Genomic DNA, 16,024 nt, shown 5'->3' on the forward strand with positions numbered 1-16,024 from the left:
TTCTGCACAAAGGAAAGTAGTATAGAATTAATAACAATAAATTTTGAAACAATAAAAGATATATATTATAATAGAAAATTTAATATGGAACAGTTGGAATTTGCTCTCTTGAACAGCCATAAATCTGTCCCTGGAGGTGACAATATTTGTTTTGAAAGGATCTGCCACTTAGCACCTTTGGCAAAGTTATACTTATTACAGTTTTATAATCACTAATGGCTTCAAAATTTATTTTCTGATGAATGGTGTAAAGCTATATTTATTCCTGTCCCCAAACCTGGAAAGGGTCCCAGTAATGTAAGCAATTACAGTACAGACCAATTTCTTTAACAAGTTGATTATGGAAATTACCAGAGAAAATGGTAAATGCTTGACTAACAATGCACATTCAAGAAATAAAGTTTTGACTCCCACTCAATTTGGATCACAATATAATAGATCTACATTGGATTCTCCGTCTAACTTGGAAGACCACATACAAAGAGGATTTGAACAAAAACAAATTACTGTAGCCATCTTTTTTGATATTGAAAAGGCATATGATACTATATGGAGATATGCAATATTAAAAATGTTACATAAAAACAGCATCTGTGGACATTTACCTAGGTTTATCTGAAACTTTCTGACAAATCGCACTTTTCAAGTGAGAATTGATGTATTATCAAGTACATTTCCACTTGAAAATGGTATTCCACAAGGAAGCATCCTTAGTGGCACACTGTTTACTTTAGCAATAAATGATATCAGTAAAAATCTACCTACTGTATTGGAATTAAAAGTAACATGTATATGGATGATTTTACCATATATTATTCAGCATCTCAAATAAAACATGCAGAATGAATAATTAATAAAAGCCTAATAAAAATAGATGAATGGGACTCATCTGTAGGCTTTAAATTTTTCACAGATAAAACTCAAGCAATCTTGTTTTATAAAAATAAAAAATGGAAAAAGGGCAAAGAAATAGATTTAAAAATCAGAAACCATAGTATACCAATTAGCCAAACAACAAAATTTCTGGGATTAGTATTTGATATTCACTTGAACTGGAAAGCTCACATAACATACATGAGATCAAAATGTAAAAGAGCATTCATTAAACCTAATTAAAAAACTATCAAGCACTACTTGGGGAGCCGATAGACATAACCTTACTGTACTGTGTAAAGCAACAGTGTTGTTTATTATTGATTATGGAAGTGAAATATATGGCTCAGCATCAGATGCAATGCTGAAAACGTTAGACTCAGTTCATAATGAAGGCCTTAGAATATGTTCAGGGGCCTTTAGATCGTCACCAAAATCATCCTTACAAGATGAATGTGGTGAACTACCTCTCTCTCTCCATAGAGAGCTAGTAACAATGAAGAGTGCTCTGAGAATTCAGACAAATGATTCTCCAACCAAAAATTATTTGGGTTAAGAGATATATTTATAACAATCATCCACCTCCTTTCCTAATTGAGTCGCTAAATATAAATTACCTTTAATAGTAAAGTTACCTCCTCCTTTGACAATGAAAAAAATGAGAATTTGTACACTAAAATATTTACCAAAAAGTTATTCCTATCCCCAAGAACACCTTAGACAACATACAGTAGAACATATTATCCGAAAAGGTCCACATTACGCAATATACACGGACGGATCTAAGTCAAAACACAGAGTGGTATAAGCTGCAGTATCCCAAGACAAAATGTATCAGTTCTTTCTACCAGACAATGCCTCGGTATTTACAGCTGAGTTATGTACAATAGCATCAGCAATAAAAATAATTAAAGAAGCCTCATTTAGTAGTTTTGTGATTTATAGCGACTCCAAAAGTACTATAGAAGCCATTCAAAGTTTAAATCCAAAAACAATATTGTACAAAAAATTAAGTTTCCACTCCATAAACTGTATAATAATGGAAAAAATATTGAAATATGTTGGATCCCTGCCCATGTAGGGATTAAAGGAAATGTAGAGGCTGATAAAGCAGCTAAAGAAGCAGTCCACATGACAAGAGCAAATGGAAACATCCCTCTTAGTGACTATATAAGATATATAAAGGTAATCATTGTAAGTAAATGGCAAAATATATGGAAAGAAGAACCTGAAAATAATAGATTAAAACAGATAAAATCCAGTGTTGGAGAATGGAGTTCATCTTATCAGAGAGAGAGAAAGACACACACACAAGTAATTCTGGTGTGACTTCAACAGTCCATGCAGCCCTCCTCCCGAATGCCCAGAGTGCAAAGTGTTGATAACAGTCAGGTGTGTATTGTATGAATGTCCAAAATATAACCTGCAGCGATTATCAAAATTTGGAAGTAGATCAATGAAGGAAATTTTGTCAAAACATTCTACATTTTCAATAATACATAAGTAAATAATAAAAATAAGAAAACCCTTAGGGCATCTAATGACTTTTAAAACAACTAATTTTGAAATGTTACTTAACTTAATCTGAATTTTAATATACCTTTTAAGTGAGTATACAAACATAAGTATGAATGTATTTATTGTGTGAGTGTTCCAGTATGAGAGCATATGCCTTTGTGCAGTTTTTAATTTAATTTTTATTCATTCACACCATACTGAATGACCTATTTGGTCCCAGTGCTAGGCCTCTGGCCTAGACCTGGCATTTCATTCAAATCCTTCGGGCCATCCCTGTGAGAGCTGATAGTCAGCTCAGTGATCTGGTTAAATTGTTTTAATAATAATGAAATAATTTCCTTTGTCAAAACCTGTTTTAGTCTACCACAGACCTTAACCACCTGTGCTTCATGACAACATTCATACAGTGGCCTATGAGACAAGGAGAAACCCACTCTAATATAAAGAGCCATCTATGGGCCCTTGGAATGGCATATGCAGGATAAAATTGGATTTTTAAACTCCACAATCAGCACTTCTGCAATTTCACAAATCAGACACAAGTGTTTCAGAACTAGAGAGGATATAAAAATTGACAGCAGCAACTTACAAGTCCTTTTTATTTTTATATAATCCATGGACACTGCTGTATAAAATACATTTGTGATGGATTTTCTGGACATGATTAAGTTCAATATTGTCATAAAGAAGCAATAATATATAAAACAAGTACTAAAGGAATATTTGCAAATTTAACAAAAGCAATATCAGGAACAATATACAGTATATATACTGTACATGTAATATTAAAATTGAAAAGTGTATGCCCATGAAAAAAAAGTATCGTAGGCATTAAACTGGTCAGCTGGGAAGAGCCAGCACACCTAAAAAGGACAAATACATTTTCATATTTGCCAGACACTGAAGGGAGGGCAGTACTGATGGCCATGGAGAAAGCGACTAGGGGTTGGAGACCAGCAATAGCTCTCTTCCAGTTGAATAAGTCTGTTCTTTAGACTTGTTTCAAGGTAGAATATCACATGTGGTACTGGAATTTATCAGGGAGGGTGACTTCATACTTTCGATAGAACTGAAAGATGTATTCTTTCAAGTACCCATCTATCACAACTTGAAGTTCCTACATTTTGTCTGCATAGGGACTGTACACCAGTTCAAGGTTCTGTGCATTGGTCCCCTGGTGTTCACCCGGGTTTTCACCTTGGTTTTGGCTTGGACCCACTCCAGGGACATGCCTTGGCTGTGTTACCTTTTGCTATGAGTAGGGGATCAAGGTAAATTAGAGAAGTTGGATCTCATTCCCAAGCACCTCACAAAGTATTTGGGCATGTTCATAGATTTGACAGTGATGACAGACTTCCCATTTGACTCTCGAGTGAGAAAGTTCAGAGATGTCATTGTGCAGTTCCTGGCCTGGCATGAACAACCATCTTGGCTCTGGCAGGTGGTCCTTGCTTAGCAAGACAATCTTAATCACACACTTGTTTACCAAATAATCTTTTACTATAGGTGCAATTATACAGTGGCCACCTACCTGTTGGCTATGTGTAAACTTTGGGTGTAAAGTTATCATATCTACATACTGTAAAAGACTGCATTTGGTTAACAGGACCTAATGTCACTAAGCCACTCACAAAAGTCTTGGTAAGGTAGGTGAAAGGTGTGTGAGCTTATTTTTGTTTACTTTTTTTTTTCTAAAATTTAGCTTCTAAATCTAAAAATTTAGCTTCTAAATCTAGTAACAAAACCTGTAACTTGGAAACTAGATAAAGATTAAAAATATTTGAGCCCTTAGGAGAAACATCCCTTTAACAATGTACTATACACTTAAAGTAATACATGTATTCCTTCTTTACCTTGCTTAGTTAGCTAAGATGCAATATGATAATGGTTATGTTACTGAAACTTTTTCAACCATTTTTAGGGCAAAGAATGATTTTAAAAATAATGCAGTACCTAGATCTGTTTCAATCCCTAACCTCTTTGTTCAGCTCAGGGCTGGGCCTTAATAAGACTTTGAGAGGCCCTGGACAGTGACCTTCGGGTTCAAGCTACTGGACCTAAAGTAAGACAGTTTTCATAAACTTCTTTGTCTTTCAGATAAAGTGAAGCAGATACTATAGTCTCCCCAGCGTACTTGGTCAAAGGAGGGTCTCGGGATGGTGAAAGAGAGATGCCAAATGTACTCCCCTCATTGTGCAAATGAGGCTATTGAAGACTCCCTTTCGATTCTTTACGAAAAAAGGCTTCATTTAAGAAACACATCTCATCCTAACTGAGGACAGTTTTATGATAATAATATTGTTAGAAATAGAATATGAAAATATTAATTAAGACAATGTGACAACGCTTTCCTCATGTTCTGCCATATCTGCATTTACCCTAAGGCGATGGTGGGAAGAAACAATTATAGTTTTGGGTTAGTAGCCTTGGATTAACCCATTCCATTAAAGGACCTCTAGGTCAACACAAGGAACAATAAATATCTCCCCAAAACAAAGCATCAGCTCTCAAAGAAATGAACAATAAATTAATCAGCCCTTTAATTCCTAAAGGTAGACCAATGTAAATTCAAATAATAAAATAATAAAGCATGGCAAAACTATAGCAGAAAATAATGAAAGTTAATGAATACTATACTTACATCTAAAAATAAAAGAAATATGTGAGAGAGAGAGAGCGCATTTCCAATGCACAGAGATTATTTTTCAAATGACATTTGTGCAGTCGTTAAACAACCTCAACAATATGTAAAATGCAAGAAAAAACCAGTGATGTGAAAAACCACAGCAGTCCAAATTTGTGAATTGACATTTACAGGAGGGAGAGAGTTACCTGGTGATAGTTATTTAAATTTAATTTATAATCACATATCTTCACTTATGATGATAATGTTTCTAAAAGAAGAGTTAGTGCTAAACTCAGCTGTTTACAAGAGAAACAAAACCAGGCAATGCCAAAGAGGATTATAACAGGTCAAGGTCTTAGGAATTAAAGGGTATCCACAATCCATGAGTAACTTAGAAACAGAGATTTATGTCCTACTGTAAAATGGTTGGGGGCACCCCTTTTGACCAAGTAAGCTAGGGAGACTATAAATTACATCTCCACTGAGCAGCATTCAGTACATCAGTTAAATATAAATTCTTGATAAAGTTAAAAGCTGTAACTACAGCTCTTATATCATGAGCTTTTACCTCAATTAAAGGTACCTAGCTGTTCATTCTTAAATTAGTAGGAGTCTCTTTAATTAATTCTCTTACTACAACATCCATTTTTAGGTATAGAAAGTCTTGGTTTCCTAATAACCACAAAATAAATTATTGGCACCACCTCCAATAGTTTTAGTCCTTTCCTGATAAGCCTTTATAGCTCTAACAGGACAGGGCAAAGCTTCACCACTAGATACATAAGGTTAGGAATTGAAACAGATCTAGGTAATGCATTATTTTTAAAATAATTTCTTGCCCTAGAAGAGGTTAAAAAAGTTCCAGCAGCATAACCATTATTACATCACTCTGAGAGAGGATGAGAAGGAACAGGGAGACCCTTTGTCAAAGACAAGGACCCCTTCAATCTGCATTGAAGGGAAGAAGGGCAAACCACCCATGAAGAACTGGCCTCCCTGGTGACGACAGGTGACCAAGAACGGCTTACAACTGCCGAGATGGTTGCCCCTGTTGAGACAAGGACAACCTTACTGCTGCATGTGTTACCCTTGCAGATACTTTTTCTTGCTTGGGTGAGAGTTCGGATTTTTCATTCCATGAAACTCTCATGCTGCGACCTAATCTGAAAAGTCAGTCCTGCCCTAGAGACGCTGCGCTTGAGGGCTCGCCAAGACCAATTGACTGTCGATATATATCCAGAGATGTACCCTGAACAAACGTGCCCTAGTCGAAGCCAAGGTTAAGAGTCAAGTGAAAACTTGGGTAGAGGCTGATATGCTACCAAAGGACATCTACTACCCAGGTTCCAGCCACCATACTAATATAATGCTTAAGGCTATAGGCACTCCCACTGAAGGCCGTGCATGAGGAGGAAAGCCATCTAGGCATCTTATTTTTTCTTCTTACCCTTACTTCCTCTTTAGGGAAGGGAAGGGGTTGAAAGGGAGACCCTCAATTGCTTATGTGGTCCCAAAGGGACTGAAGAACTTCATTGACATCTCTCGAATCTATTACAAAACTTTGTTGTATGATGGCCGGTGGCTATGACCAATCCCAGAATGTATCGTTCTGAATAGTCCTAGCTCTGATGTTTCTACCTAGCACACTCTTGGTTCTCTGTGTACCCACATAAATGGATTGGTACTGATGAGTCTCAAACACTCGACACAAAAACTTCCGACTCCAGTTGACGTCGCAACTGATTAATCAAGAGAGGTTCAGGGAACCAGAGAGGACTTGGAATGCTTTGAGCCGATCTGAAGGCCGAAGACTCAATGGTAGATGAAGGCCGCAGACGAACTGTGGAAGAGGAGACGACACTTGTATAGGTCCTGGAGAAGTCGTATGTAAACAGCCATGAAAATAGCTGATCATGAGCTAGCTATGCATATTGCCACATCCATTTAAAACCTATGTTAGCGAGTGGACAGATGGAATGACGTAGACTATAGTGAATCACAGACTATCCTTCCCTACAGCAAAAAGAATTTTGACAAGAACTGAAACATTTTAAACACATCTGGTAGAGAACAGGTAAACTAGACAGTCACCCGGGTCAGCCAAGTGATCCTCTTTTATTCTGAATGCTGGCCACACTTGCCAGTGCAAAGATATAGCTATCTTTAACGGTAGGTAATACTGTATTCATCTTATATTATGCCATTTCACCATGAATGACAAATATATAGAATCGGTTTAAAACAGCCAAACTGTTGCTTTATTCCTATCACAGTAGCTGACTGGTAGGAAGCACTACATCTGTACCTAAGTATTTTTAAGGTAGTCATTGAAGACTCAAGTGGTTTGGTATGCTTTTATTTTTCATATAAAATGCCTGTACAAAAGGACACCAATAGTAACAGAATTTTGAATGAGATCTTCAATAGTTTAATCACAATAAATACCAATTATCAAGCCATAAAAAATACCTTGAGTTTTTCTTGGATTTAATAAATAAATAATACTAATTGCCCCATTGAAAAAAACTGGACTCTATACTTCAATTTAAACATGCACATACATGTGTTACTAATTGCCCCATCAATAAAAACTCCTTGATTTAGATAATCTGCCCTAATATATATTTGAAGGTGCAGGTCCACCAAACATGTTTCTCCATGAAAATGGCAACTTCCACTGCATATTACCTTCCTGAAAAGAAATGCATACCCATATAATAGTTGATTAATATAATCCACCATGATAACATTAAATGTAAACCACCATAAAGTGACAGAAAAACTAAATCCCATTCATAGCAAACCATCATCACAAATATTCAATACTGAAAACAGATATATTACTGTCTTTTACTTTTCACTTGTTCCCTTTGGTCTTTTCTATTACGTACAGTTTTTACACTTCTTTAATTTTAGCTTCTATATTTCATCACTCATTCAAAAATAGATCCTTTTAGGGGGATTCATATGAAATGTGACTCAGTAGTCTCATTAAATTTATTTATAAATAAATATTGAAAAAAAAGAGACCAAGAGCCACCTCAACTTTGGTATGGCAGACAAGCCATCTCCTGTGGAGAAAGCAGTTACAGTAAAAGTATGCCAGTCCAACATCAATTGGCCTGACTAGGTGCTGGACCATCAATGCTTTCACCAAAGAAAGGCTAGGGTACTATTTACAAAGTCATCTCTAGATGACCTATCTTATTCTTTTCACTTTTTATACCTTACCACAGTATTGTCCTAAGAAAATCACAAATATTCTAACCCTCTTATCTCATTATGTTAATTACATCATTATATTTATATTGCAGATCCTCATTATCTAGGTTTAGTTACTAAATACAGTTCATGTAATGCCTAGCATGTTAGCAGTTGCATTATATTGATATAGCTCAACTGTTCTCTGTGCAAACACTGAAAAATCAGTTGCATTATATTGATATAGCTCAACTGTTCTCTGTGCAAACACTGACTGGCCATTTTTCAATGTGGTCAGTTTTTTCTTAGTGTAGCTTAGCATTTTGTACTAAAGTTGTTACAAAAATATTAATGAGTATCGCCAAAAATTAACTGCAGGATTTCTGCCAACATAAAACTCCCAATCTAGTCGTTTAATAATAGTTCAATCGTTTTATTAAAAGTTTTAATACATCTGAAAAAAAAATTGCAATCAAATGTGCCGACTACGTGTCGGGTCAGGCTGACATGGAAATTACATGATAGTTCTGACACAAAAATTACCTATTTCATTTTGTTTGTAACATTTTTTATTTCTGTAAAGTGCACGGTAGGTTGCACTGTTGTACTTTTGTAATTTGCACTAGAAAAAGCTCAGTTGTGGAGAAATTACATTTAATCTAGAATTTTAGAACATTCTAGAAAGATTGATGCAAGGGGGCTATAAAAACCCCTGGAGGGCTTGTTTGGACCCCTCTTTCTTCTTAGACATGAACCATGTCAGATGCAAGCAGGTGGGCTCTTAATTGATAAGCCGGTTGCTAATTGAACTTGTTAGAGAGTCTTAAGTCCAGATTCAGCATTTGCATCAGATTTAATTGACGTCATCCATGAATTGTTAAGTTGTGTAACACGTCCAGTTCTTGCCCTGTATATTCACGCTCGATTACGATGCTATGTAAGTTAGTTTTGTGAAGCTTAATGAAATTTTTGTCAGTGTCAAGCGACCCACACGCAGTCCAGAATTCTCCCCTTGTGTATATAGTTACTTTTTTTTATTGTCATTTGTAGCGAAGCTTATTGTAAAGTCTAAAGTCAGCACTGAATATCTCCACGCAATCCCTTTTTTCTGTAAATTCAGTTCTTGTGTTCTCAAGGACCATGTAGTCCTTCAACGTTGTTAACGCAGCTATAGCCCGTGTTGAATTAACGTTTAAGTTGATTGTGTCATTTTTGAAGTTAAAGCAAATGTGCATGGCTCGGGTAGATTTGTCTTGCTAGCATTTATTTTTGTAGTAAAATTAAAAAACATCATGTTTGTATGGCTACCACCTCTCTGTGCTGGTTTAGTGTCAAGTCTCCTTTAGACTTGTAAGAGGCTCATAACATCAGGCAATTACCAGCCAGATTCATTCAGCTGTCGAGAAAATTCTCAACAGAGAGTATCATAATAAACAATAAAAATAATAAATTCCCCCCCGTTACAGGGACAAAAAAGCAAGAATACCTTTCTCCTCACATTCCATCCTCCTCTAAACCAACCATCAGGATCTCGAGGATAAAAAGTGTGAAGACCAACACACTTCCCCCTAACATCTCCTGACAAGAACAGCAGCCTGTCGTGCTAGGCGCTTATTACTTTCTGGTAAGATATTCCTTAATATACTTTGTTACGTTTCCAACATTTACTTTATAGTAATTATTTCTATAGAATGAGACCTCACTCATTTGGCTGGAGTGCTACAGGCTCATTGCTTTATGAAGCTTTGTCTGAACATTTGTGAGTCTTTACACCTTTTATATTGTCTTGGTTATTACAAAAAGTTTTTATATTTTTATGTTGGGTCCCTTTTAGTTTTTTCTCAACTAAATCTTTTAAATAAGTTTATGGTAATTTGTTTATACTTGAATGGTTTGGTGATGACCAGAACATTTTCAGTAATCAGAATGTTTAATATTTTAAAACAACAATGATCATGTCTTGTGTCTCACTGCCTGTCTTGTTACTTTTGTTATTATGTTCAATACTTGTAAGCTTTAAGGTCATTACTAGCATATCTCTTTAGGTCTTTTGCAGCCTAACTCATCTACATAATCATAAGCCTAACATTTATAAAACATTACTAACCACTACTGCTTGACATTTAACTTTAGCATAACTGTTGTTTGTATCAAATTTTGAAGCTTGATGCATAAATTTTAAGGCTTAATGCCTGACTTTTAATCCCCCAATATTTAATTTAGGACAGATTTACAAAAAAGTTTTTAATTAAGTTAGCAAACTTTGAGATTCCAATGAAGCAGAACTGAAAAACTATGCTTATGAAGGCCCTTGTGAAAAGTTTAGTAGATGATGAAACTCCTGATTAATCTGTTCAACCTTTGCATGCCTTAAGACAATGCAACTGAAAAAGTACAAAGAGATGGCAGTTGCAAAAGTAAGAAAGACTAGCAAGAAAGAGAAAGGCAAGGAAAAAAGAAAAGCATGAGTTATTGTTACTATCGTAGAGATGAAAATAGTGTCATTCAGAGTATGATATTTACAAAGGCATAAGAGTCGTTCCACTATTAGGTGAATCAGACCTAGTTTAATTTCTGGTACAATCTGAGAAGTTGCACCATAGTTTATACCGGCCAAGGGATATGAAGGCTGCATTAACTAAGTATGTCCTGGAAGGGAATATGCATATAAATCTGCTACATGGAGACAAATCTGCTTGCAAGGAACAAGGTACAGTATTACAAAGTTTGCTTAATTTACTGATAAATTTTTAATTAAGTTGTTAAAATCTGGTCAAGTAGATTCTCCTGATACCCTGAATGTGTTAATTACCTTGGAACAGTATTTAAAGAGCATTCCTTCAAACATCAGAACCTATATCTTAGAAGGAGAAGTCACTAGCTGAAAGAAAACTACATCATTGCAGTACTTGTTTTGGGGGATTTAAAATACCACAGTAATATGAATAAAATACCAGAGTAATATGAGTAAACCATATTTTTAAAAATTTAGTTTTAAATGTTTGCTCTTTTTTTATGTAAGACACTAGATCATACTATATGAAGGGTACCAGAGCAAGATTAGCCTGACCATAATGCAAAACTATGATAGGTAATGATAAGGCAATCAGGTGCTAGTATGAAGTCACTGCAACCACTTCAAAGTGATAGTTTTATTGCAAACAGTCAGCACAGTAAGCCAGGGTATGTCAAGATTTAGACACACTACTAATAAGCGTATAGTAGTTAAGAGTGCTATTCCTTTACTGAAGACACACTGACTTGGACAAATACCTGTAAGTTCTCTGTCAGTAAGGTTTTACCTACAATTAGGATTTGCAAATGAATACTATATGGTGGTTGCTGTGAAAGACGAGTAAGTGAAAGGTGTGACATTCAACTTTGTCTAATTCTGTGTTATTTTATCCCTTCAGATGCAGGTTTAGCTTGGCATTAGAAGAAGCCTCTCCTAAGATATTTCCTTTTTACACTAATGTGAATCAATATTCATTGATGGAAATCACATGATCCACATGGGTAAGTTAATAATTTTCAAAGAGATAGCAAAATAAAATTAATGAAATGACAAACAATACAATATTAACTTTAGCATTCCTCACATTAACACATAAATGTTGATTTCTGTACATGAATAAAATTAATTCAACTTTAAAAAACCACTTTCTCTAGCAGTAAATGAAGATTACAAGTACAGTAAACCCCCCGTATTCATGGGGGATGCGTACTGCACGCCCCCGCGAATAGCTGAAATCCATGAATACCTAAAACCCCTCAAAAGCACTGCCTATTTTGATATTTTCATCACAAAAAGTGCATTTAGTCATGAAATGATATGAAAATATGGTAATTACTGAATATTTCTCAGTGAAAAATAATGCGAACGGGCAAATTTTCCACGAATAATGGGTAGATACGTTCCACAGAGAAATCCACGAATACGTGAGTCCGCAAATTGTGAGAATGTGAATACAGGGGTTTACTGTAAAACTGAAAATCGTTATCATACATAAAACATCTTATTGATGAGTGATGAGGAAATTCTGATCTCAAGATTTACCAACTGAGGAATGTTTTAAAGTTTATACACACCAGGCATACATTTTGATACCCTGGTGTTACACAATACCATTCAAGCACTTTCCATATGCAGAACCAGGACATACCTGAATGGTTTTGCAAGACAACAAAGAACATGCTGACTAAGTTTTCCTCTGAGCAAAATAAGAACTTGGACAGAAGTTTGAACTATGAACTGCATGAGGTATAAGTCTGTGTCAGGAGAATTTAGGATTCTCTTCAGTCAAAACACTATTTGATAAGGCTGTAAGAGGGGCTCCCAAATTATTTCCAGAAAAAACTTTTAATTAATGTTTTACAAAATTTCAAAGGACATGGAAAGTAGCCCATCAATTATCTAGAGAATTTTAAGCAAGTCTCAGCAGAACATGAGAAGTAATTTTAGCTTTTTACTTTGGTTAGAGTGATACAGTATTTCCTCAGTATGAACTGGAGCGGTTGTTGAACTTGGTAATAAGGCTGTAATAGGGAGTGAGTGGGGAATACACCTATGTCGCCTTACATCATCATTTATTCTCTACCTGGCTACTGTGCAGTGTAGACATGCTGTGCTTGATATATTCCTGCTGTTGAATGCATTTACAAGATTTTATTATTTGTTTACTGATCATTTTAGATTACTTTGCTTTGTGCATTGTTTTTTATCCTTAGATGAAAAGAATACATTAACACCACCACTGTGAGGGGTGCAAGTGTCCTTGTGGGTGTTTACTGTCCCGCGTAACAGTAGACCCTAACAAGGTAAGTTATGTACTTATGCTTTCCCCACAATGAATGTGTTGGCTGGACTTCTCCACAGTGGGAAAAGTTTGGTAAAAGGAGGAAGAATGGCAGAAAGCATTCATCAGCTTCATTGGAAGGGAATGTGCCCCTGATAACATCTCCAAGTCCTTCTGGTTAGTTTTTTCTCTCTTCCATTCCTACTCCTCTGTCCATTAGTAGTACTACCTCTCCTCATGGGGGTAGTACTCAAGCTGTGCCTGAGGCTGGTTATGCCTTCTCTTCAGAGGATGAAGCAACTGTTGGTGGTGATGTACATCAACTGCTGTCTTGCCCTCAGCATTATCTGATCTCAATGTTCCAAGCACAATTGGGTTACAAAATATTGCATCAGTTCCCTTTATCTTTCAGACAAAAGGCAAATGGCACTATTTTGCAAGTGGTACCTGGTAGGTTGCCCAAAAGCAAGAGCCCGTGCTTGCACAAGGTGGGCTTGATATGAATCAAATGAATGAGTCACCTGCTAATGGATGTTACGCAGGCAATCAGTATCCTGGCAGCTGAGCTAAATAACATTCCATTTAAAGGAAATTAAAATTATTCTTGTTCTATCGCTTGTTATTTTTCTTGAAAACTGTGGTATTGATCTTTTACTTGTGACTCAGCCTACAACGGTTTTTTTTGGTCTGAAGATGGTTTTTATTTTAGCACTCAAAATTTTTAATCCTATAGTTTTTACATATAAACCGTTATAAAAAAACGGTTTAATACATTTTGTTTATTTGTCATAAACAAAATATAGAAAATATTATTAACTTATATAGCCTATTTGCCTACATCTATTGATCCTTTAAGTTATCTGTGAAAAGCAGGGTATCCTATAATATGCAATTTGATTTTTATTAAAAAGTATTGCGCTAATCAGATGTTCATAATAAATACAGGCAGTTCTTGCTTATTGGCAGCATCGTTAATTGCGTTTCAGTTTTACGACACTTGGCTAACAACGTTGTTAACCAGATTTTTGGTGTTGGTAAGCAGTTTATCAGCGTCGGTAAGCAGTTTATTGGCGTCAGTAAGTGGTTTATAGGCACCGATAAGCGGTTAACGGCGGTGATGAGGGTTTATTGGCGCTTATGACATCATAAACACCATTTATTTCCAAAATTATTGGCAATTTCCAGTTATCGGAGATTTCGGTTATTGGCGCTCGGCCAGGAATGGAGCTCCCGCCGTTAACCGGGGACTGCCTAATGTATTTTTTTTACAGTCGTTATACAAATATATAGTTAATCATTACAACACTGACTGTCCTCCTAAAATTGTCCATTTGGCCTAATTCTAGGCCTGTATGCTTGAGGACTGAATTATTCACTCCTCAAGAGAAAATTGTTCGGTACAGGCAGTCCCAGGTTATCGCCGATCCGCTTTTACGGCGCCTGTCTAACAATGAAAATCAGCAATTTCCGGCATAAAAAATCGCCGATTTCTGCTTATCGGCGTCAATAATTGGGTATTGGCACAATACATACCTAACACAGGCGCCATTAACCCTTAAACGCCGAGCCTCTATTTACAAAAACGTCTCCTGTATGCTGGTGGCGTTCGGGAGTTAGCGCCAAAGCGGAAAAAAGTTTTTTCAAAAAATCACAGCACGCTTAGTTTTTAAGATTAAGAGTTCATTTTTGGCTCCTTTTTTTGTCATTGCCTGAAGTTTAGTATGCAACCATCAGAAATGAAAAAAATATCATTATCATATATAAATATTGAAATATATGACTGCAAAAAAATTTTTCATATATAATTTTATACAAATCGCTGTGAGCAAAACGGTTAAAGCTAACTAAGGGTTTTTTTTTCTTTATATTGTACACTAAATTGCGATGATTTTGGTATATAACAAATTGTAAAACAATCAAAGCAAAACAGAGAAAATATTATCACAAAATGATGCATGAATTCGTAACAGCGGATGTAAAAAATGTTTTTTTTCAAAAATTCACCATAAATCGAAATATTGTGTTAGAGACTTCCCGTTTGTTGAAAAATGAAGCTAATTGATTGAATATTACTAGACTGTAAGTGTTTTAGCTTACAATTGCAGTTTTCGACCATTTCGGTCGAGTTAAAGTTGACCGAAAGTCGAATTTTTTCTATTTATTGTGATTTATATGAAAATATTTCAAAACTGATAAAAGCTACAACCATGAGTTATTTACTGTTGTATTGTACATGAAATTGCGCACATTTTCATATATAAAAGTTTATGTAACGACTAATAAAACGGTGCAAACATTACGACAACGTGACGAAAGAATTTCTGAGATGTTCGGCCGAGTTACCGTGCGGACGTAAGGAAAAAGTTTTTTTCAAAAATTTACCATAAATCGAAATATTGTGCTAGAGACTTCCAATTTATTGCAAAATGAAGGTAAATGATTGAATATTACTAGAATGTAAGAGTTTTAGCTTACAATTGCGTTTTTCGACCATTTCGGTCGAGTTAAAGTTGACCGAAGGTTGAAATTTTGGCAATTATCGTGATTTATGTGAAAATATTTCAAAACTGATAAAACTTACAACCATGAGCTATTTTCTGTTGTATTCTACATGAAATTTCGCACATTTTCATATATAAAAGTTTATGTAACGACTAATGTAATACGATGCAAACATTATGACAACGTGATGAAAGAATTTCTGAGATGTTCGGCAGAGTTCAGCGGCGCAGACGTAAGGAAAGTTTTTTTTTTTTTCAGAAATTCACCAAAAATCAAAATATTGTGCTAGAGACTTCCAGTTTGTTGCAAAATGAAGGTACATGATTGAATATTACTAGAATGTAAGAGTTTTAGCTTATAATTGGTTTTTTTTACCATTTCGGTCGAGTTAAAGTTGACTGAAGGTTGAAATTTTGGCAGTTATCGTGATTTATATGAAAATATTTCAAAACTGATAAAAGCTACAACCATGAGTTGTTTTCTGTTGTATTCTACATGAAATTGCACA

The 16,024-nt window shown here is 35.5% G+C and overlaps 1 protein-coding gene and 1 long non-coding RNA gene across 2 annotated transcripts in view; one reads left to right on the top strand and one right to left on the bottom strand.

Annotated features, from left to right (window-relative positions):
- LOC136845761 (uncharacterized) overlaps window positions 1-12,762 on the top strand; it is a 37,379-nt gene extending 24,617 nt beyond the window's left edge. Inside the window, exons 2-3 of the long non-coding RNA XR_010855249.1 lie at window positions 9,685-9,842; window positions 11,632-12,762. This is a non-coding gene — a long non-coding RNA (uncharacterized lncRNA). The remainder of the gene's footprint in view (window positions 1-9,684; window positions 9,843-11,631) is intronic.
- The window catches only part of LOC136845760 (proteasome assembly chaperone 2), a 69,793-nt gene continuing 61,126 nt past the window's right edge, over window positions 7,358-16,024 (bottom strand). Inside the window, exon 7 of the mRNA XM_067116008.1 lies at window positions 7,358-7,709. Coding sequence (XP_066972109.1) covers window positions 7,632-7,709 — 78 coding nt within the window. The 3' untranslated portion in view covers window positions 7,358-7,631. The remainder of the gene's footprint in view (window positions 7,710-16,024) is intronic.

This window comes from Macrobrachium rosenbergii, chromosome 14 (assembly GCF_040412425.1).
Source record: "Macrobrachium rosenbergii isolate ZJJX-2024 chromosome 14, ASM4041242v1, whole genome shotgun sequence".
NCBI classification, from domain to species: domain Eukaryota; kingdom Metazoa; phylum Arthropoda; class Malacostraca; order Decapoda; family Palaemonidae; genus Macrobrachium; species Macrobrachium rosenbergii.